At 37.6% G+C, this 22421-nt stretch overlaps 1 protein-coding gene across 3 annotated transcripts in view; it reads left to right on the top strand.

Moving 5' to 3' along the window:
- MTDH (metadherin) overlaps positions 1-21183 on the top strand; it is a 57180-nt gene extending 35997 nt beyond the window's left edge. Inside the window, exons 7-13 of one of the 3 annotated variants that reach the window (XM_027561479.1) lie at positions 250-339; positions 2297-2395; positions 8543-8667; positions 11673-11780; positions 13958-14098; positions 15949-16105; positions 16801-21183. In XM_027561479.1, the coding sequence (XP_027417280.1) occupies positions 250-339; positions 2297-2395; positions 8543-8667; positions 11673-11780; positions 13958-14098; positions 15949-16105; positions 16801-16871 (791 nt within the window). In that variant the 3' untranslated portion in view covers positions 16872-21183. The remainder of the gene's footprint in view (positions 1-249; positions 340-2296; positions 2396-8542; positions 8668-11672; positions 11781-13957; positions 14099-15948; positions 16106-16800) is intronic. The other 2 variants (XM_027561480.1, XM_027561481.1) reach the window with 2 other exon arrangements.
- The last annotated feature ends 1238 nt before the right edge of the window (positions 21184-22421 follow it).

The raw sequence follows: 22421 nt of genomic DNA, 5'->3' as shown, positions 1-22421 counted from the left end.
TTTTCTGTCAGCAAGTCACTTAACTGCTCTGAAACTTTGCCTAGCAGCGTTGCCCTAAGGATTAGAGGTATTTGGTGTCAAGAGCCCAGTACATAACAGACATTCAATGAACAGCCACTATTACTGTACTAGGTGGTTCTGATCTCTCAGGGTATCTTTAAATATTATTATCATAGTTTTAAATCTTTACGTGTCTTTCAAGTTTCATTGCAAATTGAAGGTTCCAAGTGACGTTCTTTATTTTAACAGCTGCTTGGTCTAGTGTGGATAGGGGAATGAATACCTCTGAACAGAATTCTGCTTCTTTTGCATCTCTCACACTTAACTCTGCTGTTTCTGGTATGTGAAAACAGTCTTTCATTTAGTTAACAAAAAATTTTCTGTTTAATTTTAGCACTTGTTCTTTGAAAAAATAATCAGAGTCAAGTACTACTAGCCAAATAAATTATAGATAAACAACATAAAGTAGCAAAGGCCTTGAAACGGAGAGCAGAAGACCTAAACTCTTACTGCTGGTGGCTTAGTTCCTTTTATTGTGTAGATAGGAAGATTCTGTGGCCTAACATAACTGAAAGCATGTTGGCACTCATGCAGACGAGTGCAAATATTAATAGAAGGCCTTCCTTCAAAGTCATGACACTTCTGTTACTAGTTTATTCCATTATTACTAACCAAACTACCATCAATCCAGCATTACTTACATAGATATGCCATTTATCAATAATAATTCATGGTCCCAGTGTGCTGATCATGTAGTTCCACAGCGTCTGGAATCACTAGTCTAGAAGAGAGGTCAGCAAACTTTTTCTGTAAAGGGCCCAATAATAAATATTTTAGGCTATGTGGGCCGTTCTGCCTTTGTAGCAGGGAAGCAGCCAGAGGCAATGCATAAACCAGATGAGTGTATCTGGGTGAAATTTTGTTCTCTTTCTTTCAACCATTTAAAAATATAAAAACTGTTCTTGGCTCCTGGGCACCTACCAAAAGGGGGGTGGCTAGATTTGGCTTATGAGTTGTGATTTACCAACCCCCAGTCTTACAGGCTACATTGTAGTTCCAGAGGTACCACTGTAGTTCCAGAGGTACAAGTTAATTTCTTCCTTCATTTGGTGACTTTGTACAACAGGGATGCTGTTCTCTCCATATATTCAGAGAAAGCTGCTAAAGAAATAGCAACAGTGTTACTATAGTCTTTCTAAGCAACTAATGTGCTAATTATATATGAATTTTATAGGGTTGTTCTGGTTGTTGTTTATTTTTAAAATGTGTAACCATTTTGAGTTTATGTCAAGCATGTTAGTGGTAAGCTAATCTACAACCAACTGAAAATCTGTGAAGACTTTTATGAAAGGAAGTGATTATGGCTAAGTGTCTTATACAAACATATTCTTAACCCTTTCTTTATATCAGTGGCTCTGAATCCAAAGTGAGTATCAGAGTCACCTAAGAAGGACTCCAAAACACATGCAAATTCTGATGCAGAAGGTCCAGGGTATATGAATCCCTGATGGAGAAGCACTGCTTTACATTTCCATGCTAAAATGAGCTTATGTCAGTAGAGCCAAACATCTTCGAATGTGTATGCCCTGAAAACTGTAAGCAGAATTTTGTGGAAGTCCTGGACAGTAGTCTGACCACAGCTTTCATCACACTGCTTACGGGCAGTGTGACTCCCACTCACCACACCTGTTCCCCACCTCCCAGAGAAATGAAGACAAAAAATTTAGGAGATAATTTTCTCTTCTCTGTAAGTGCGCTTGAACTTAACTTGGTCTCCAAACCGCCGGCACAACTCTCTAAATTCTCTTTGGCTTCTTTCTGCCTCACTTGTCTAAATATCATCTATTTCTTTTGTCTTTTTCCTTAGAAAGTTCTAGCGAACTCAGACATTTTCTAGTTCTCTCCTTCACAGTTCTAAGGATATAGGGATATTCTGAAACATCTAGGATTTTTTTTTAATGCTTTATTACTTTTCATTAAGAAAAATAAAATTTTTTTGACTTGAAATTTGGAGATAGCCAATTTGAAGTATATATTATAAAAGATAAAATCTAATGGATCGGTACTAGGGAAAAAATAGATTTCTGGTCAGTGAATTCAATCTAGTGATTATCATGCTTAATCTAAAATTACCCTCAATTCTACTTTATCTTAACTCTTTTTCTAATGTCTGAATTTTTCCTTTTAGGAGAAATGAAAAATAATTAAATCTTCGTGTGCAAAGTATAGAACTATTGTTATGAAACATCATTAGAAATTTCCATTTTTAATTTTATTGCATTCGTTTTCATTTAAGGGTCTACCGCTGAGCCAGTTTCTCAGTCTACCACTTCTGATTATCAGTGGGATGTTAGCCGTAATCAACCCTATATCGATGATGAATGGTCTGGGTTAAGTATGTCCTTTTATTAGTTTACTTTTGTTTTGTTTTCAGAATTTTCTTTCTAGCACCCTGAATTCATGTTTATGTTTTAATTTTAAATCTAATTTTTCACCTTTTAGGTCATAGCAGTATAACTTAATACCAAATGTATACTACAAACCGATTATTAAATACCTGTAGAATTTAAAAAAAAGAAAACTAAATTCAGTTTTCATGATTGAGGCAATATTTAAACATGAAGTTTTCTTACAGTTGCACTGTAGTTTTTATAGTTTTTAAAATTGTTTGTTTTAAATAAATGTTCTATTTGTTTCCCTAGTTTTAATATACTAGAGTGAATAGAATATGTAAGAATGGCTTTGAATTTGTGAGGTATGCAGGTTTTTATGTTGGTAGAAAACCATTTTCTTCGTCTCATTTCCAATAGAAGCATAAGAAAGTTAAAGGCAAGAGTCACAAAAAAGAGAAAGGGGAAAAGAATATGATTTTTATGTTCAGAAAGCTCATACCATCTTCATTTTAAAAAAACATTTTTTCCCCCACAACCTCACGTCTTAGAATTGAAAACCCTCTGAAGACAGGAACTCTGCTTGCCTTTCTTTCTTTCAGTGCTTAGGGCAGTGCGTTACACAGAGGTTCAGCAGCAATGCTGACAATAACGGCAAACACCTGCCTGTGCCGGACACTGATCTAAGCAGTTTGAGTCTTATGTCTATTATTAGTTTGTTTAGTACAGTTCTATTGTAGGTATTATTTCCCCCCCACACTTTCCAGATAAAGAAACTGAAACAAAGAAAAGTTATCTGATTTTCCCCAGCCACACAGTTAAGTTGGAGGAGCAGGTATCAAACTGGTAGTCTGGCTTCAGAGTTTATGCTCGTAACCACTACATGTACAGCCTTGGTGATGATAGTAATCACGAAGGTAGGTTTGAAACATAGTCTGAAAATTAGTCTTAGACTGGTCCCTGTTAGATTAGTTGAAGCATAATTCTTAGAGGTTGAGGGAGATGAGGTTGGAAAGGTAAATTACGAAGGACCATACTGTGAAAAGCCTTGAGTGTTAGTCGCTCAGTCGTGTCTAACCTGACTCTTTGTGACCCCCATGGACTGTCGCCTGCCAGCTCTTCTGTCCTTAGAACTCTCCAGGCAAGAATACTGGAGTGGGCTCCTGTTTCCTCCTCCAGGAAATCTTCCCCACCCAGGGATCAAACGCAGGTCTCCTGCATTTGTAGGCAGATTGTTTACCGCCTGCTGACGGTAAGGGAGGTAAGGGTCAGAATACTAGTTTAGAAGGTAGATCCTAGTTCTAATCCTGACTTTAAAAAGTAGTAACTCATATGTGTTGAATTTTGTCACTTATCTTGGAATCTAAATTAACTGACCTGTAAAATAGAGCAAATAGTCTCTCATATCTATTTCCATAGAGTGTTACGAGGTTTTAATGAGATATTGCATGAACGTGAAAGTTCTTTGAAAATTATAAAGTATCAGATAAATACAAAGTATTATAAGGATGTGAAAGCAATTTTTAGAGGGGAAAAAAGCCTTACCTGTGCTTTGGGAAGAATGAACAGCTATGTGCAAAATAGACTTGAGGAATGATTATAGGACTGATGGGTAGTGATTGTAAGAAAATAGCACTGAGGTGTCGTGGGCAGCTGTTAGATTAAAGCTGTGGTTAAAGCTGAGAAAAACTGAGCAAGCAGGGCTCTAGGCTTCACTGCTTGGACACAATAGCTCTACTATTTTATCCTTAAAAATAAACATATCCATGGGACTCTATTCTTAAAGTAATAAGTGTTAAGAACACTTTCTTTGTTCGTTATGCTGTATTGGCAGTCTTTTAAGTCCTCAGTTCCTCTTTAACTGCATTTTCTCTGAATTATTTTTTGTGCTACCTTCTTTAATGTCACTAATTTTGGTACTCAGTGAATTTAGTCATTCCTTCTAAATTTATAGAATTCATGAAGTATTTGAGATTACGGATCCCACAAAGTATATATATTATTTAACAGTGTGATTTGAGTAATATATTGACCCTCTGGTTTGAGGCATAGATATCATTATCTGGCAGAAAGGCACTGAATTTATTGAAGCACTTGAATATAAAGTTAAGATGCTGGGACTTCCATGGTGATCCAGTGGTTAAGACTCCACAGTCCCACTGCATGGGGCACAGGTTCGATCCCTGGTCAGGAAACTAAGTTCCTGCCTTGCAGCCGAAATAATTTAAAAAATAAAATTAAGATGCTAAAGTACGGAAGATAATGTCTTTTAAAGGCAGCTGTTAATCTGTCAATTATCTTGATCATAAAGGAACAATATCATAACCCCTATAAAAAGTCAGATTTTGAATAGAATTTTGCGTTTGTTGACACATGAGAAAGAATTAATGGCCCCATGGTGAAGAGGTTAAGAGCGTGAGCTTTGAGAACAGACTACCTGAGTTTGAATCTTAGCTACCTTGTTTTTCTGTGTTTCAGTTTCATCATCTGTAAATAATATTTCTTCCCTCACAGACTTAAAGCTCTTAGAACACTGCCTGATACATGGTAAATATTCAGTAAGTGTTGTGGTACTATTGATTGTCTTTTAGGAGCATAGTCGACTCAGTGAGGTTAATTTGTATTATCTAATACAAACACTGGAGAATGTCTTTCTGACATAATTGTTTTGTTTTATTAGAGTTAATGCTGAATTACGTTTTGACCAGAAACAACTGACAGCCACGTTATTACTGAAATAGAAAGGAGAACAGCTGTGATATGCTTAAACCTAAAACATTGTTTCACAAGCAGATTAAATGGAGAAATATTTCCTACCATTTTGAAAAGACAGCTAATACAGTTCTTTGGAAACACTTTAGCAAACTAATGGAAGAATTTTAAGAAGTGAGAAATTATAATTGGAGAGAACTATGCTGTGAATGAAACTATACTACACAATTTCAAGGAAACTGTCTAAGAAGTTTATTACATTAGGCCCATGAACTGTTAAGAATTATGCATTGAGAAGTCACCTGGTGACAATTTTTAGGCTTAAGTGATTGACCTGTTGTTTTAAAGTAGTTTTGTTTGGGTTAGGATTCTGTGCTTTTACTGCCTAGAGCCCAGGTTCGGTCCCTGATCTGGGAACTAAAATCCTACAAATGGGGCAGGGGTAGGAAGCAGTTTCATCTGATCTCCAGTTAATTTAAAAGGTGGTCCAGTAGTTTCCACTGCAGGGGGCACAGGTTCAGTACTTGGTTGGGGAACTAAGATCCCACACGCCTCGACTCACAACGTAGCCGCAAAAAATAGATAAGTATACCAACCTGAAATCAATAAACATGGAAAAATCACCATCAAGCTTTAATAAAGCAAGTAGAAATTTATGTTTCTGTTAATGTTCTGATAGAAGTTGAAGCATGGGCTACAGTTATTCCTCAAGCTTTATGGTTGTCTAAACCTTTAAAAAATAATAATTTTACCAAGTACTTTATTAATTAGATTTTTATCCCTCACCACCCCTGCACCACTACCGTATTTATTAAGAGTTTATGTTTTTCTTGTTTAGTTGCTAAGTTGCGTCTGACTCTTGGAACCCCATGGACCCTCCAGGCCCCTCTGTCCGTGGGATTTCCCAAGCAAGAATACTGGAGTGGATTGCCATTTCCTTCTCCAGGGGGTCTTCCTGACCCAAAGATTGAACCCATCTCCTGTGTTGGCAGGTGGATTCTTTATCACTGAGCCACCAAGGAAGCCCCATTTGCTTAAACTTTTTTTTTTTTCCTTTTCTTGACAAAGGGTTTTTTCCTGATAAGAGGCCTTAAGAGACTTGGTTTATGAATACCAGTTTTCCAAATGTAGGTTTCTTATTTGTGAGGGTTAAGCAAAATCATTGACAACTTTGACATTGAAATCTCCTAAAAATATTGTTAATAAATGCTTGGTGTAAGGTGAGCAGTTGGTTCCAGACATCTACTAGATCCATTTTTACTTATAAAAATGACTTCTACATTAAGACATAACCAAGTGTATCTTACTGGGAGATTTATAGGATTGTGAGAAATAAATTAATTGTATATGCCTGATAACTTTTAAACTGGCTTTCTATTGTTAAAGTCATCAATAATGTATAAAAGAAGTGGATACCATTTATTAAGCACTTACTGCATTGTCCTGAACTGCTTTGCTACTGCTAAGTCGCTTCAGTCGTGTCCGACTCTGTGCGACCCCATAGACGGCAGCCCACCAGGCTCCCCCGTCCCTGGGATTCTCCAGGCAAGAACACTGGAGTGGGTTGCCCATTTCCTTCTCCAATGCATGAAAGTGAAAAGTGAAAGTGAAGTCGCATAGTCGTGTCCGACTGTTCTCGACCCCATGGACTGCAGCCTACCAGGCTCTCCTGTCCATGGGATTTTCCAGGCAAGAGTTCTGGAGTGGGGTGCCATTGCCTTCTCCATGAATTGCTTTACACGTATCTTATATAATCCTTTCAACAATTCTATGAAGTTGGTACATAGCCCGTTAAGATTAAGAAATGTGACTCAAATTACATAGTTATTAAGTAGTAGAGCAATATTCAAATATAGGTCTGTTTGACTCTTAAGACACCTTAAAGTCTTAGCCTCTATGCTGTTACTATGTGATACTGGCTCTGGATACCTGCTTGTAGTAGTAAATATAGAAACATAGAAAGGAACTTCCTTTTTTGTAATACATTTCACACTAGTAATCACTTGTCCATGCTTTTCCTGTACTGGACCGTAAATTCTTACGTTTTCAGTCTCTCCCCATCCTCCACTGGTTAGTCCCTCTTCTCCCTTTCTGCGCTTCTCATAACAGAATCTGTCACTCTACTTAACCTGTCTGTTGTACTTCATCCCTGAGTAGACTGACTGTGAGCTCCGTGTGGGAAGGCCTCTTGTCATACTCATTTTTGTATCTCTGTTACCTGTCTATCTCAAGTTCTTATACTTAATAAGATGAAATTCCTGTAACTCCATTGTTAAGATGTACCTATTATTAATGTATTCCTTAATCTCTTCCTCATATAAATTTGGGATCATGAAGCACAGACAGTTTTGTCTGCCTTTTTTTTTTCTATGAGCATTTTCCCAGATCATTACATATTTTTGTGAAACACAGACTTTTCAAAAGTCTTCATGAAGATGTATCATAGTACTTCCCCTCTAAACAAAAATAATAGAATTCATGTGGAAAAATAAGAATAGTGAAGAAAATAAGAGAAATACAGGCAGATTTTTTTTTCTAGATGTTAAAATGCATACAGAATTACATTGTGTATGCCACTATCCCAGGAATAGATGAATGGAACAGAAATTCCAGAAACAGACTGAAGTATATACGAATTTAATATTTGGGGAAAGTAGCATTTGGCATTAATTGGGCAAAAGTCAGGGTTTTGTTTTGGTTTTTTTCCCTAGTAAAGAACAATGTTAGGATGACTTGCTAACCATTTACAAATAAAGCCTAACTTCTGTTACCTTGACAGTTTAAGTAGTCATGGGTGTATACATGGATGTGTATGAAAGTCTAGGTTAAATTTTTTTTCTTTAAAAAAAAAAAAAAAAATTGTTCTTGAGAATAGGGTGATAGAAGCCCTAAAAATGACTCACATATTTGGAAAGATGTAAGTAGCATTGAATAATCTGAAAAAACTGTAAGGTACAAGTTAAGTATTTTTAAAAAGAGGAGAAAAGGAAGAGGTTAAATATTCTGCATGATTTGGTGAACTTGAAGAAGAACCTAATCTTGAAATAGTTCATAAGGAGGGGAAGAGTGTGATTTTGGCACTTCTGTTAAAGACTCATTTTGTACCCTGGGGGGAAGAATCAGAAAACAAAAAAAATGACCAAGTCCTTCTTATAGTTAGACATACACAATGAAAAGAAAGCAAATTCAGGAGACAAAGTTCCTTTGATAAAAAAGGAAGTAGGAAGAATGGAATAAATGGTTAATTAACACGTTTTCTGGAGTTTCTTAGTCATTGCATCTAGTGTTACTGGGGTTTTTCCTAACTCTTAAAATGTGATTGGGAGGAAGAAGAGTAATAGTTTAAAATTACAGCTTAGTTCAACATAAAGAAGTTGGGGTTTTGCATTTGGTTTTTGGCAGAAATGACAGATAACCTGATTCACACTGTTAAATTTTAGATGGTCTGTCTTCTGCTGATCCCAGTTCTGATTGGAATGCGCCAGCAGAAGAGTGGGGGAACTGGGTAGATGAAGAAAGAGCCTCACTTCTGAAGTCCCAGGAACCAATTCCTGATGATCAAAAAGTGAGTAAAAGGATCGGTGGATATGTTTATTTCTCTGTGCATCCGGCTGTATTGGAATTATTAATGTATCCAGGGGTCGAATTGCTTCAGAGAGGCATTCTAATCGTACTAGCTTCAATCATCTTAGGGTCGCATGCCTTCTCTCTATTACTGTTTCTTCTTTCCACAGATTATTGAGGATTCTGTGTGGAAAGCACTATTATATACTGATAAGAAAACAAACGCACAATTCCTGTCCTCTTACCAGAATTATTATATCAGCCTACCAACTCTTGGTGTGTTTAGATAAAAGCAGATTGGTTCTCAGTAAAAAATTAAGGAAAGCTTCATAGCAAGATAAGACTGAGAACATTATGAGAAAGGGACCAAGGAAAGTAACATGTTTGATGGGGAGGAACAATACACGTGTGGAATCGACTGGTGGTAGGATCAGTGGTTTATATGTCAGCCTTCCCCTTCTAGGCTTCATTCCTTAAGGAAAGGGACTGTGAAGTTCCTGTTTTTGTAGCTCTAGCAACATGTTTGGTATTTAGTAAATAGATGAAACGAATGATGTACATTGCCACAGTTTTATGGAATTCGTTAAGTAATGAGAACCTAGGATGAGAACCTAGGACAGCTTTCAAACCGGGGATAACCTGTTCATCGCTGAGGTTAGAAAAACTAGGCTGGATATTGCAGAAAATTGAGAAGAATGATTTTGGAGCCTATTTTGTACTATTTTGATTACATAAATCAGGGCAGGAGATAATAAACTAAGTTGATAACTCTGAAAAAGAATGGAAGTGGTATTTACAAGAGACACTAAGCTACTGTTTGAACTTTTCTGCTAGTTAGTTTTTCTATTAAAAAAAAAAGTCAAAGAGAAGATAATAGGGCCATTATTATTCAACAAAGATTAATTGCATCTGCCATGGGTCAGATATTGTGCTAGTAGAGAAACAAAATATAATTACTGCCTTCAAGGAGCCTACACTCCAGGCAGGGAGGAGAGGAAGGAGACCAGCACTCTAGAAGATAATGGTAATGTTATAATATATTAGGTATTCTGAAAGCACTTTGGAGTTTTAGCAAAGGCATCCCAGAGGTAAGAGCATAATGTATAGCAAAGAGGGGTCAGAAATGAGACTGGAGAGAAAAGCAGAGGGAAGATTCCACAAACCCTTGAATACTATGCAAAAAACCTTGGATTTTGTCCTATAAATAATGGGAGAATCTTAAAGTGGTTTGTTTTGTTTTGGGGGATTTTTTTGTTTGTTTTTGTAAGGTGGTGTTGTTTTGGTTTGGGGGGTTTTTTTGCTGCTTTGGTAATGCCTGTAGATAAAGGAATGGAGGCATATGAGAACACCAGTCTAAACATTGTTTTAGTAGACCTGTACAATGGTATACAGAGTAAGGGAGAGGTTTGAAAACAATTAATTGAAGCAAAATCAACAGAACATGGGGGTTAGAATTGATTGGAGAATCATCAAAAATGACTTGAAGAACACTTAGGTACCTGGGATGGTGAAAGTGGTGTTCCCAACAGAGAAAACAGAAGCTAGTTAACTGAGGGGAAAGGTGGTTGGTTCAGTTTGGGATGTGTTAGATGCGGCGTGTTTTGTAGATTTGCCTTAGAAAAGTGGCACACGGGCTTAGCTGTTCAGCGCCATGTGGGATCTTCCCAGACCAAGGATCAAACCCACGTCCCCTGCATTATAAAGTGGATTCTTAACCAGTGGACCACCAGGGAAGCCCAGAATGTCCATTTTTTCATGAGTTAAAAGATGTTAATTTCAGCCTTTTTCCCATGAACAAAAATAGTGTCATACCATACGGAAACACATTTCTCTTATGGCTGGATTATAAATTGGCTGAAAAGCAGACTGACCAGAGTCCTTATGACCTGAATATCCTTCAAAGGATGCATCTTTTCATATGATATTTTCATCATTATGAGCCTGTGGTAAAAACTTCTGTGGAAGTTTCTCCACAGCTAGTAACCACTTGGACTGAATGTCTCTTAACCAAGATTCTAATGTGCTATTTTTGTCATGCACAGTATTATTTTTAATGACATTCCTTCTCGCATTGTGTTTTGTTTTTTTAATTAAGCCTTTTGAGGTAATTTTAGAGTCACATGTACCTACAAGAAATAATACAGAGAAAAAACACCTGTACCCTTTACCCAAGGGCCCCCAATGATAACATCTTGTAGAACTCTAATAAGACAATATCACAACCAGGACCTTGACACTAATACAGTCAAGATTCAGAACATTTCTAGGGCTTCCCTGGTGGCTCAGTGGTGAGGAATCCACCTGCCAATGCAGGAGACAGGGGTTGCATCCCTGGTCTGGGAGGATCCCATATTCTACAAAACAAGAGAGCCCGAGAACTACAACTACTGAAACCCACATACCGTAACTTGAGAGAAGCCCCCACCCGCCGCAACTAGAGAAAAGCCCACACAGCAGTGAAGACCCAGCATGGCCCCCAAAATAAATATCAATAAAAAATTTTTAAAGATGCAGAACATTCCTAGTCTCTTTATGAAATACCTGTTTATATCTTTTGCACGTTTTCCAACTGGATTGTTTATTACTGAATTTTGAGTGTTCTTTATATAATCTGGATACAGGTCCTTTGTTGGATATATAATTTACAGATACTTTCTCTTCCTCTGTACCTTGTGGTTGTCTTAACAGGGTCAAATTCAATTTTAATGCAGATAGCTCTGTGTTTAAATAAAATGAATGACCTATGAAATGAACTTTTAAAAACCAAGGTTTGCACAGCTCTAATTATCATGTAGTGAGTATTGAAAGATGTAAGAAAAAGGGGTTTATCATAAACAAATAGAAGAGTGAAGAGTTTTGTTACTTTGTGTGTGATTTAAGTTCAGTTTTATTATTACTAATATGTAGAATTTGGGAGAAAAAGACTAAACCTAATAAATTATTTCCTAAATTCTGAATAAAGAAAACTTCATTGATTCATTTCAGTACTTTTGCTTTTAACATCAGGTTTCAGATGATGATAAAGAAAAGGGAGAGGGAGCTCTTCCAACCGGAAAATCTAAAAAGAAAAAAAAGAAAAAGAAGAAGCAAGGTGAAGATAACGCTCTTGCACAGGTAAAGTATCAAAACAACAGATATCGTTCCTTAAGCACCTACTACTGACTTATGAAAGGATCATTTGTAGATGCTAGGAAAATGCGGAGATATAAAGACAGGATGTGAGACATCAGATTTACTTAGTGTTTGAAAAGTCATAGAATGTTTTAAAGATTTTATATATCATACTGTAATAAAAAGATTGTTGCTCTAAAGAAAATCATAGCAAAGATATAAACCAAAAGCAATTGACTAAAATTCTAAATTAGTGCACTTGGGTTTATATGGTGAAATGAAACAGATATTATGGTATTTCACACTTAACAGAAATTCTTTAAGCAGTGGAATTTAGCAGGTTAGAACTTTAATACAGTTATGAAAGCCATGTGCATAACGAGGGGTATCTTGCACTTGACTCTGAGTTTGCTGGCTGTTGCACTTGGTATCCTTTCCTGATATTTTTGGCTTTTAACAGAAACTTTGGTCTTTTCCTATCTGGGAAAGTATTTCTAGATTTTAATATAGATGAAAACAGGTTAATTTCAGGTGTACTAGATTACTAGAAAAATGCATGGCTTTGTTTTTGAAAGCATTATCACTATTACATTGCAGCTTATGGAAATCTTGTTTCTCATCTGTAACTTTGTGGCTAATTGTATTCATTCCTTTAAATGTAAGAGGTAGCCAAAATATTTAGAGAACAGGCTACATAGTAATTTTCCTACTTAATTAAATTGTGAAAATTCCTTTGCTGGTGTTCTTTTTTTCTTATTATTGCACTGGGTCTTGGTTGCTTCGCACAAACTGATTGGGGCAGCTGGGGGCTGCTCTTCGTCGTGGTGCCAGCTTCTCACTGGTGGCTTCTTGTAGAGCACGTGCTCTGGGCGCACAGGCTCAGTAGTTGTTTGGCACATGGGCTTAGTTGCTCCCTGGCATGTGGAAACCTCCCGGACCAGGGATTTGAACCCGTGTCCCCTTTATTGGCAGATGGATTCTTATCCACTGTACCACCAGGGAAGTCCTGTGTTTTTAAATACAGTGAATAAGTATATAATCACTTAAATATATTTAAGTGTATTTAATTCACTTATATACAGTGAATAAGAGAGTAAGTCAATTTGTATTCATCTCTCTGTTCTGCCATTTACTAGTTTTTTGTTAGGTGTATTTTGCACAAGTTACTTAACTGCATAGGTTGCTTTTGAGAATTAAATGAGATCTGTGAAGTTCTAGCCTATGCATAAGTGATTACATTTTGGATTTTTTTTCTTTCTTACCATTTACAATGATGTCATATTTAATATAGTCTTATTCATAACTTCTTTCACATACCTAAGCATGTAATGTATTTTTAGAAGTCTATAAAGGGCTAAGAATGAAAATGTTTAAACTTGGAAAGAACTTTAGAATTTATCTACACAAATTTTATTTTAAAGTTGAGAAAACTACAGTTTGAGGAAATCAAAAATTTGTCCTTGATATTTTATGACATGCCTAAGCTTTCTACTGTGAAAGCTTAATTTATCTAGAAAATGCATTTATATATATATATTTCGTGCCTTATGCTACCGCTGCTGCTAAGTCACTTGTCATGTCCAACTCTGTGCTACCCCATAGATGGCAGCCCACCAGGCTCCCCCGTCCCTGGGATTCTCCAGGCAAGAACACTGGAGTGGGTTGCCATTTCCTTCTCCAATGCATGAAAGTGAAGTCACTCAGTCATATCCGGCTCTTAGTGAACCCATGGTCTGCAGCCCACCAGGCTCCTCCATCCATGGGATTTTCCAATAGCATTTCACTTAATGACTTCTTCATGCCTTGAAGAAATCATTAAGTGAAATGCTATTTCTAAAGTCTTAAAATATCAACTAATTCACCATGTAATTTTTCTAAAAGGAAAAAGTACTAGTTTTTTGTTTGATTTAGTAAATTAAATGATTCCCATTCGAGGTTGTGAGTGTGTTGCTTTTTAGTTTACAGAAGATTTAAATCCCTGAAGAAAACAAGAATGATGAACATACCAGAGATTTTTAAAATCTTTTAATAATAATGACTTTTTTATGCTCTTTTAAGCTATTGGGCAGTTTCTGAAATAAAATTATCTTCCTGAGAAGTATCTTCTGGACATTGGTACTATAAACCAAGTATATTTTAATTCATGAAATGATTTATAAATGCACTGCTTTTCTCTGTAGGACACGGAAGAATTAGAAAAAGAGATTAGAGAAGAGCTTCCAGTGAATACCTCTAAAGTCCGTCCAAAACAGGAAAAAGCTTTTTCTTTGAAGACCATAAGCACTAGTGATCCAGCTGATGCACTAATCAAAAATAGCCAGGTAACTTTTTGATATCCAAGAAATAAAATTCTGATGACTGGAGAATTGTATTAATACTAATATTTTATTAAAACACCGTGCTAAACATTTTTAATACACCAAATTGCCCTCATAGCAACCTGAAAAGAAGAGGTACAACCCATCATATGAATGAGGGTAGAGAAGTTGAATAAGTTGGCCCAAGTCCTACCGCTGTCAGAAGCAAAACTAGAGAAAGCCACTAGACGGTTTCTTTTTCTTATTAAATATATAGGCATCCAAGGGACAGATAGATGGCTTACAGAAAATGTGAGTAGTTGCACTTTCCCAAAAGCTTGCACATAATGTATTATGACTGTGGTCCAGTCTCTAGAATGTAGCATCTTTTTAAATGTAGTGGCAGTATCTTAAAATGTGTGCCATCTGTGGAAAATTTTGATATGTCAGAAGGGACCATTTTATAAAAGGCCTAGACCAGTGACACAAAGCCCATAGCGCTTTAAAGTCTGATTTCTAATTTGGCAAGTTGTATCATTTAGAAATACATGAAATATTAATAACTATGAAATTGTGCATGGTTCTCATTCAAAATGTGTATTGAGAATCTCCCACAGTATTTAAAGTTCTGGAGATACAGCAGAGAACAAAGCAGAAAAAAATATCCCTGCCTTTATGGTGGCACTTACATATTTAATGAAACAGCTTTAATATTAAGACCGCAGAGGGTCATGTGACATTTTGATAAGTCATTTTCAGAAGTCACCTTGTAAAGGGTATTTGAGTCCTTCTGTGATTTAATATAGAGAAGTGAGAGGATGGAGAGTAGGAAGAGATTTAAAATGAGTACTAAAACTTTGTAATAAATACAGGGAACATTAATAAAACTGAACCAAGCGACATAAATGCAGCTTCAGATACCTGAAATAGAAAGGAGTCCTGGTAGTTACCTAGGCACGCACATCTTTCTGTTTCCTTCCTTGTTTTGCTTTTTTGAATTCATGGAGCCTAGAAGAACAAGGGGCAAGAGAAGTGTGACTTACCCTTGTTTCTGTACTCAGAATCATCGTCACAGATACGGCTTAAGGATGAGATGATCTCTGACTCATCTGTTCCAGCCTCACTCCACATACCACAGTTTCTGTCCTTTACCTGCCCTAAACATTCATTAACAGTTCGGCCTCATTCTGGCACATCAGTTAGTTGACCGCTCTGCTCCCAGGTTGGAGAGGAGAGGCGAGACTCAAGTTTGGCCCTGAGCATTTATAATTTCACTACCAGACTCTCACTAACTCTGAAGATTTGAACCTGAGTTTTACTAGTTGCTTTAATAGATTAGGACTAGTAGCTAGTCTGCTTTATCTGAGGCCATCTTTTTCCTTGGGGAGAAAACTGAAGCTGTTGCTGCTGCTGCTACTTGAGATATCCCTACCTCATGAGAAGGAGAAAAGGAGATGTCACTACTGGTAGTTCAGAAAGTTGCTATTTTTGACTTTACAAGAAAAGCTTTTGAGGAGGTGAGAGTTTGTGGGAAAATGGACAGAACCATTGAATACCAGCACATGAAAAAATCCTGTTATTTGTAATGAAAAAGACAAATGTAAAAGTTAATGAAAACTGAATTATTCACTCCTCTTTGAGATTCAGTAGACATCTTGTAATTTTACACATTTAATCATTTTTATCTCAACCTGTATTTGTGGATATTGTAGTTAAAGATTTATTTGCTTATATGTCACTAGAGGGCAGGCATGAGTTGTAGTGGTTCTGCTGTAAATGATTCATTCTTTGTATTTCAGCTGAGCAGCCTCTTGTTATTACTATGACATTTGATTTTTTTAATGAAAACCTAAGATAATTTTATTTCAAAATAGCCTATCAAGACTCTTCCACCTGCTATTTCTACCGAGCCATCTGTTATTTTATCAAAAAATGATTCTGACAAAAGCTCTTCCCAAGTGCCACCGATGCTACAAGAAACAGATAAATCCAAGTCAAATACTAAGCAAAATAGCGTGCCTCCTTCACAGAGTAAGTAATCCTCATGTTGGTTCTTTTGGTGTTCTCTGTACTGTTTATAGGTGTCACTGTCTTGGAAGTCTAAAGGATTACTGAGTTCAGTTCAGTCACTCAGTCCTGTCACTCTTTGCGACCCCATGAAAGGACTACTGGAGCAGCCCTTTCCTCCTCTGCAAAGCCTAGATTCCTGGGCACCTTGCAGAGCTCAGTTGTGAGGACCAGGGAGCTAAAGTCACTCAGGCCAGAGTAGGTGGCTAAGGACATACACAAGGGAGCCCTTGGTACCTGCCCCTACTCTCCGGGTGCCTCCCTTTTTCTGTGCACAAGTTCTTGAAGCCGTGCCCCCTCCCCGCCCTTCTTCTCCCTTCAGCTGCCTTTAGTGTCCACTTTGCCCGCTTTCACTCTTGCTACTTAGATTGAGTCTTATAAGTGGTGGGTTTTTAGGTCAAAATGATGAACTATCATCCGTGTGGTTAAACCACATAATACATTGAAATTGAGGAAAAGAGAGGAGGGCAGCCGGAGAATAACCTAAAAACCTGTAACTAGAACTTGAAAATGAGAACGTAAAATTTGAGGCATTAGCAGTGGATTTCAAAGCATGTTTTTATCGACATTGCTTTTGTATTTTTGAAACAGAACAGTATTTACCATCCTCCTGACGTCTCTTTCGCTCTCCCTTTCTTTTTTTTTTTTTTTCCTTTTAGCCAAGTCTGAAACTAGTTGGGAATCTCCCAAACAAATAAAAAAGAAGAAGAAAGCCAGACGGGAAACGTGAATTTTTTTTCTTCCTGAATTGGACATGTGTTTGCAAACACTGTCTTGAAGATTATGCTGTTTATGCAATAATTTGTGAACATGTACAGAGTTTTATATAAATTTAAACCAGTTTTTAAAACAAAACTGTGAACACAACCACCGTAAAAATGGAATCAAAGGAAAGTTAATTTATGAAATTAAGAGGTCAGCAGAACACGCTGCAGTGCTGGAAGACGCTGGGAAGGTCACTCTGATGAGAGCGATCTTAGGGTTATCATCCTGGCTGTACAGCAGTGCCCTGTTTACAACAGCCGTGCCCTGTCTCATCTGCAGCTAAGGAATAAAGGATTCTGATTAGAGAGAAGGCTGCCTGCAAACTAGGAGGCAGCTTCTTGGATCTTATGCACGGAACTGAAACCATTTGAATCTGTTTTATGCTTAAATCAAAGTGCTTTGATCAAATGCATAATCTGCCATATCTTTACATATTTGTTGGTAGCAATTTGTATTAAAGAAATCACAAGTGCAAATAAAAAGTCATTTATTATTTAACTAAACTGTCATGGTTTAGTTTACAATTCTTAAAATGTTCTTAAAACATTCAAAACGCAGTTGACACTTGTATGGCTTATGAAGTTATTTTTTGATAGTCTTACTTTACTTGAATTGTTCAAAGTACAGTATATTTTAAGTTAAGAAAGGTAAACTCTATGTATTTGTTTTATACTTTTAAGGTTCCAGCTCACAAATAATGCTCTTGTGTATGATTTGAAAACTTTCAGGCAAAATCCAACTTACATTTTTTTCCTTTCCCTAGCAATTACTTTTTCCAGCATCAATTCTTCTTCGTTACTAATACTTTTTTGACTTTACAAGTGAAATCTTTCACAAACTAGTTATACAGACAGAACTTTGAGTACATGATGGAGAATGAAAAACTAGAGTCAGACAGCTTTAATTGACATTGTCAAGACCTCCAGTTATCAGGAATACATTTTTTTACTGCCTTAACCTGTAGTGCGTAGAATATGCATCAATTTCTTGAAGGGGATTCGTGTTTTTATAAGAATTTTCATGTAATTATTGCAATCGTGATCAAATAAGGAACGTTTCCTGCTTGAAACTGTATTGATTGAAATGATGTGTGAGACGTTTCACCGTTTTCAGGCACTGTGTAATTCTATTGTAATAAACTGGCAGGTATCTTTGTAACTATAAATAGTGCATGCTCAGCCATGTACACTGTAAATAGCCTTTACCAAACGTGTTTGACAAGGACCATAATTAACATCACTTAGTGAATTGTGATAAAGAAAAAAAGCCATGACTTACTTGATGTGATTGGCTTAATTGTTTTTCTGTGGCGCCAGAATGAAACTGTTTAACAGCTGTAACCAATGGTACTGATCTATCCATCCAGTTCTGTCTCTTCTATTTGATTGTGGTTTGATAGTATTGCATTGTCACACCGGAAAGCTAAAGAAACAGAATGGTTTCAGTTTTGCTGAAGACTGGCCTTATTAATGGACAGCTTTCCTAACAAGCGATTATTAACTTTTATCAGGTGTTAACATCTGTTTCAGGAACACGGCAGTATGTTTACATGTCAGAAGTTTTGTTTAATTCTCTGATATTTCTAAATTGATTTGTTTAAATAAATTCAACAAATGGATAGCACTGGTTTTATTTGCTTCAGTATCGGGATAAATAAGCTAAAGTGCCAGGAGTGAATTTCTTGAAATGACTGTATTAGCTTTATATAGCTGCTTCCTAAAGAGATCCAAGGATTCCTGCGTTGCAGCACTTTGTAAAGGCATCAGCAAAGGAGAATTCAATAGGAAGTCTGTGTAATTTTAGAATGTGCCAAAAGATGTATGCTCAAAAAATTGAACTCTCTCAACTCTACCTCACCATTTCTTTATCTTAGAATTGTGTTGGCTGTGTCGAATGTCGGACTTCTTATTTCTCCATCTTAGTATCTCTCATTGAACCACCAACGCCAGGTGTTACAAACACCTTCTTTTGAGGGGAGATGGGTGCAGAGACAGAGAAGTGCCCTTCTAAATTGGGGTGGATCCGAGATGGAAATAAATACCCATCCCTTCTCTCTGGCTCAAGAACTAGGGCATGGCTTTTATATTTCAAGAGATGGCAGCTATGAGTGTTAAAATGACTATCAGTTCATTCTCTTACACATGCATGAGGTGCAGGCTGTTGCACAGTTAAAACATCATTCATTGTTCATCACTCTCCACTTGTTCCATAAATGTTTATGACATGAAAGCAGTTTCTGGCATCTGAACCAGAGGGATTGTTTTCCAGCATCAACTCAAAAGACATTAAAATCCAGGGAGGAGGGGAAGAGGAGAATTGTCGTCCTTTGGAGGCTTGGATTAGACGTTCCCCCAGCCACTAGTAGGGACATAAGTGACCCCTTTAAAACTTTTATCAGGCCTGAAGGGGATCCTTGTTCTGATTAATAAACAAAGCCTCCTAGAGAAACTATTTAAATAAAACGCCTTCATCCTGACCTGTCTCCCCATACTTAGTGAAAATCCTTCCTGTCCTGGAGCAGGGAATAATGGGTTAGGACTTCCCCAGACTGGAATCCTACCTCTCTGTACCCTACATTGAGCAAAACAACAGTTGAGAGAGTCCAAAAGACAAGTATTGAAATAAAATGTCACTAGTGTAATTGACCGTGTTTCCTTTGCGCATGCATTTTATTGGATGGGGAGTGGGAATAAGTCATCTGAATCTGTTGGTATTATTTCAGAGACTAATCCAGTTTGTACTTGGGTTAAAGATACTGAAGGGCAATATTTAACTACAGAGTTTAGTTTTTCTTAAAAACAATCCTCTTAATATAGTGTGAAATGTCTTTCAAATTTTAGAATTTAGGCTTGAGATGTCTAATAGATGTCTTAAGACTTTCCTATAAACTCATTGCACAAACTGGAATTACCTTCCAACAGACTTAGGGAATGCAAATATGTTATTTGTAAAATGCATTGAGTACTGTAAATAAAACAAGCCATTTTTGTTTTGTTTAAATTGCTCGTTACAATTCTCTTATGGGAGGGGACTGACTGCGCATCCTAAGCTAGTCTAAGAGGCAGTGACTTTTTGATGTTGTTAATGTTTCTAAACTCTAGGTTCTATGTGTTTCAAATGTTCTTGATGCTCTGAAGCCATAGGTGCACTTGGAGGTTTTAAGCACTGGAAAAGGCAGAAGTGTTGAGAGTGAAGCATCTCTTGCGCTCTCCCCGTTTGTGACACAGCGTTGTCTGTGGGAAACAGCCCCCATCGTCTTAGCAGTAGACGTAACTCACCAGGGGCAGTGTATCACTCGCGTCAACCCTTTGAGACCCAAATTGGCATCATTGTTTTAGAAGTTTATTTCTCTTTCATGTCCGTCTGAGAAAGCAGTCCAGAGCTGCTCTGACCCTCGGCGGGACCAGGCGCCCGGGTCCATCCTCCTGTGTTGCTCTTCCACGTTCTCAGCCTGCAGCATCCGTGTCACGCCTGCAGACAGCCGCACCAGTTAGAAACCCCCTCTCAGCATTTCTGCCCCCTTCCTTGAAGAGCTCTTAGCAGGTTATTCACACCACACAGGCTTATCCACGCAATCACTTGATCCTACTAGCTTCAAAGGGGCATGGGAAATACTAAGTCTCTATCCTGGGCTGTCACGGGCCAAATTAACATTCAGGTTTCGTGACTGAGGAAGCAGGAGAGCACGCTATCAGGAACAGCTCGCCGTCTTCTGGCACAGGGTTGGCATATATCATGTATATTATGCAGCCAAGCATCACTTTCAAGGGCAGGTTAGCTTTTCCCATTGAGCAGAAATTTAAAATCTCTTGGATGCTAACATATGTAATAGATTCTGAAAGAAATTTCTGCCACTCGATGCTTTAAATTCTAAAGACCTAGAGGCTTAAAGAAACTTAATAGCCTGCTATCACACATTCACTGCAAGTATAGATTATAACAATTTGCAGGGAAGTTACCCTGGTGTATAATCTTTTAAAAGTTAAAAGACATTATTACTATTCAAAATAATAAAAGATTTCTAATCCTAGCATCAAGACAGGTATATGAGGTGCTTGTAAAATGTTTGCTACCTACCTAATAATTAACAATACTGAGGTTCATGAACAGGCTCATCTGAAGAAAAATTTAAGCAGATTCAAGGTCATCCCCATGATAATGGCATTCTTATTTGTATGTGTGCTTTCCTTTTTTATTTATTGTATCAAAGCCTTCAAAATGAATATATGTAACATGTACATAAATTATAAAGCATAATAAAATGAACACCTCTGAAACCACCATTCTGCTTAAGAAATAGAACGTTACCAGTAGGGGGTGTTGGGGGTGAGCGCGATCTTTGGTAACAGGATCAAGCGGCGGGCGTGGGGGGTGTTGGAGGGGGCTTCGGAGGTGTGGATGAAACAGCTGCTCTCAGATAGCCAGGGTTGGCAAGGTCCTTATCGGTGCCAGAACTGACTAGGGGTCCCAGGTAACACCCGTCACCAGGTCTCGGAAGGCTGTCTGGACAGCCTCACTGGTGCTGCTTCCTAAAGTCGTCCCACCGACATCTGGTGGGAAATTGTTGGGATGAATGCGCACAGGTACACAGTGAGTCACCGTGCGCGAAGAGTGCCCTCGGAGCTGTGCGATGCACACTTCGCGTGGCAGCCTTTCCACAAGGAAGGATAGCGAGGCTCTTTGCTAGAAGCTGCTCCCCCAGGCTCAGAAGAGCCGTGTGCGTCCTGCTTAGGGCAAGGGCATCTTGTGAAGTGTGCCGGGGCTACAGACTTTCTGAGACACCACAGGGCTTCGTGGCAGATCAACCGGAGCTCTGAGCTCCTTAAGACACTAGAATTATGAATAATTTCTTTTCTAAACCGTCTTCCATGATTTTAAAATATATTGCTGGGAATAGTTGGAGCTATTCCCACTTCTCATCAAAACTGAAGTGACCACGATAAGGAACAATGGTGGAAACCTGCCTTAGCACTGAAACTAGGAAAGGGGCATCCAGTGCCAGAAACGGAGGCATCTTGTTATCAGCAGTCAAAATCCAGAACATTTTCAAAGGAATTAAACAGATCCAATAGCAGGAAATCTAACCATTTAATCACAAAGCAGAAAAAGTTCATGATCATGACACTAAGCTGAAGTATTCAATCCAACAACTATTCCAAAATTAGATTTTAAAAACTTAAAGTAGGAGAAATGTCAGATTCATTAAAGTCAAACCAAGGCAGGGTTACTTGCTAGTCAACATTGTCTTACGTGTTAGCAGTTAAGAAAAATTTTAAATTGGTACAACATCAAAGAAGAAAGAAACCATTTTTTCCTGATTGCATACCTAGAAAACCCAAGAGGTTGTAATAAAAAGCTTATGAGCACCAGAAAGAGGATACACTAAAGTGGCTGATAACACAAAAACAGAATATACTAGAGTAAGTACCTACAAAAGGAAATGGAAAACAAACAAACTACATCACCACTAAAGTTAACCAAATATTTAAATGTGGACAATTTTTTGTCCACTTTT

This window comes from Bos indicus x Bos taurus, chromosome 14 (assembly GCF_003369695.1).
Source record: "Bos indicus x Bos taurus breed Angus x Brahman F1 hybrid chromosome 14, Bos_hybrid_MaternalHap_v2.0, whole genome shotgun sequence".
NCBI classification, from domain to species: domain Eukaryota; kingdom Metazoa; phylum Chordata; class Mammalia; order Artiodactyla; family Bovidae; genus Bos; species Bos indicus x Bos taurus.
This window is presented reverse-complemented; position numbering and strand designations above follow the sequence as displayed.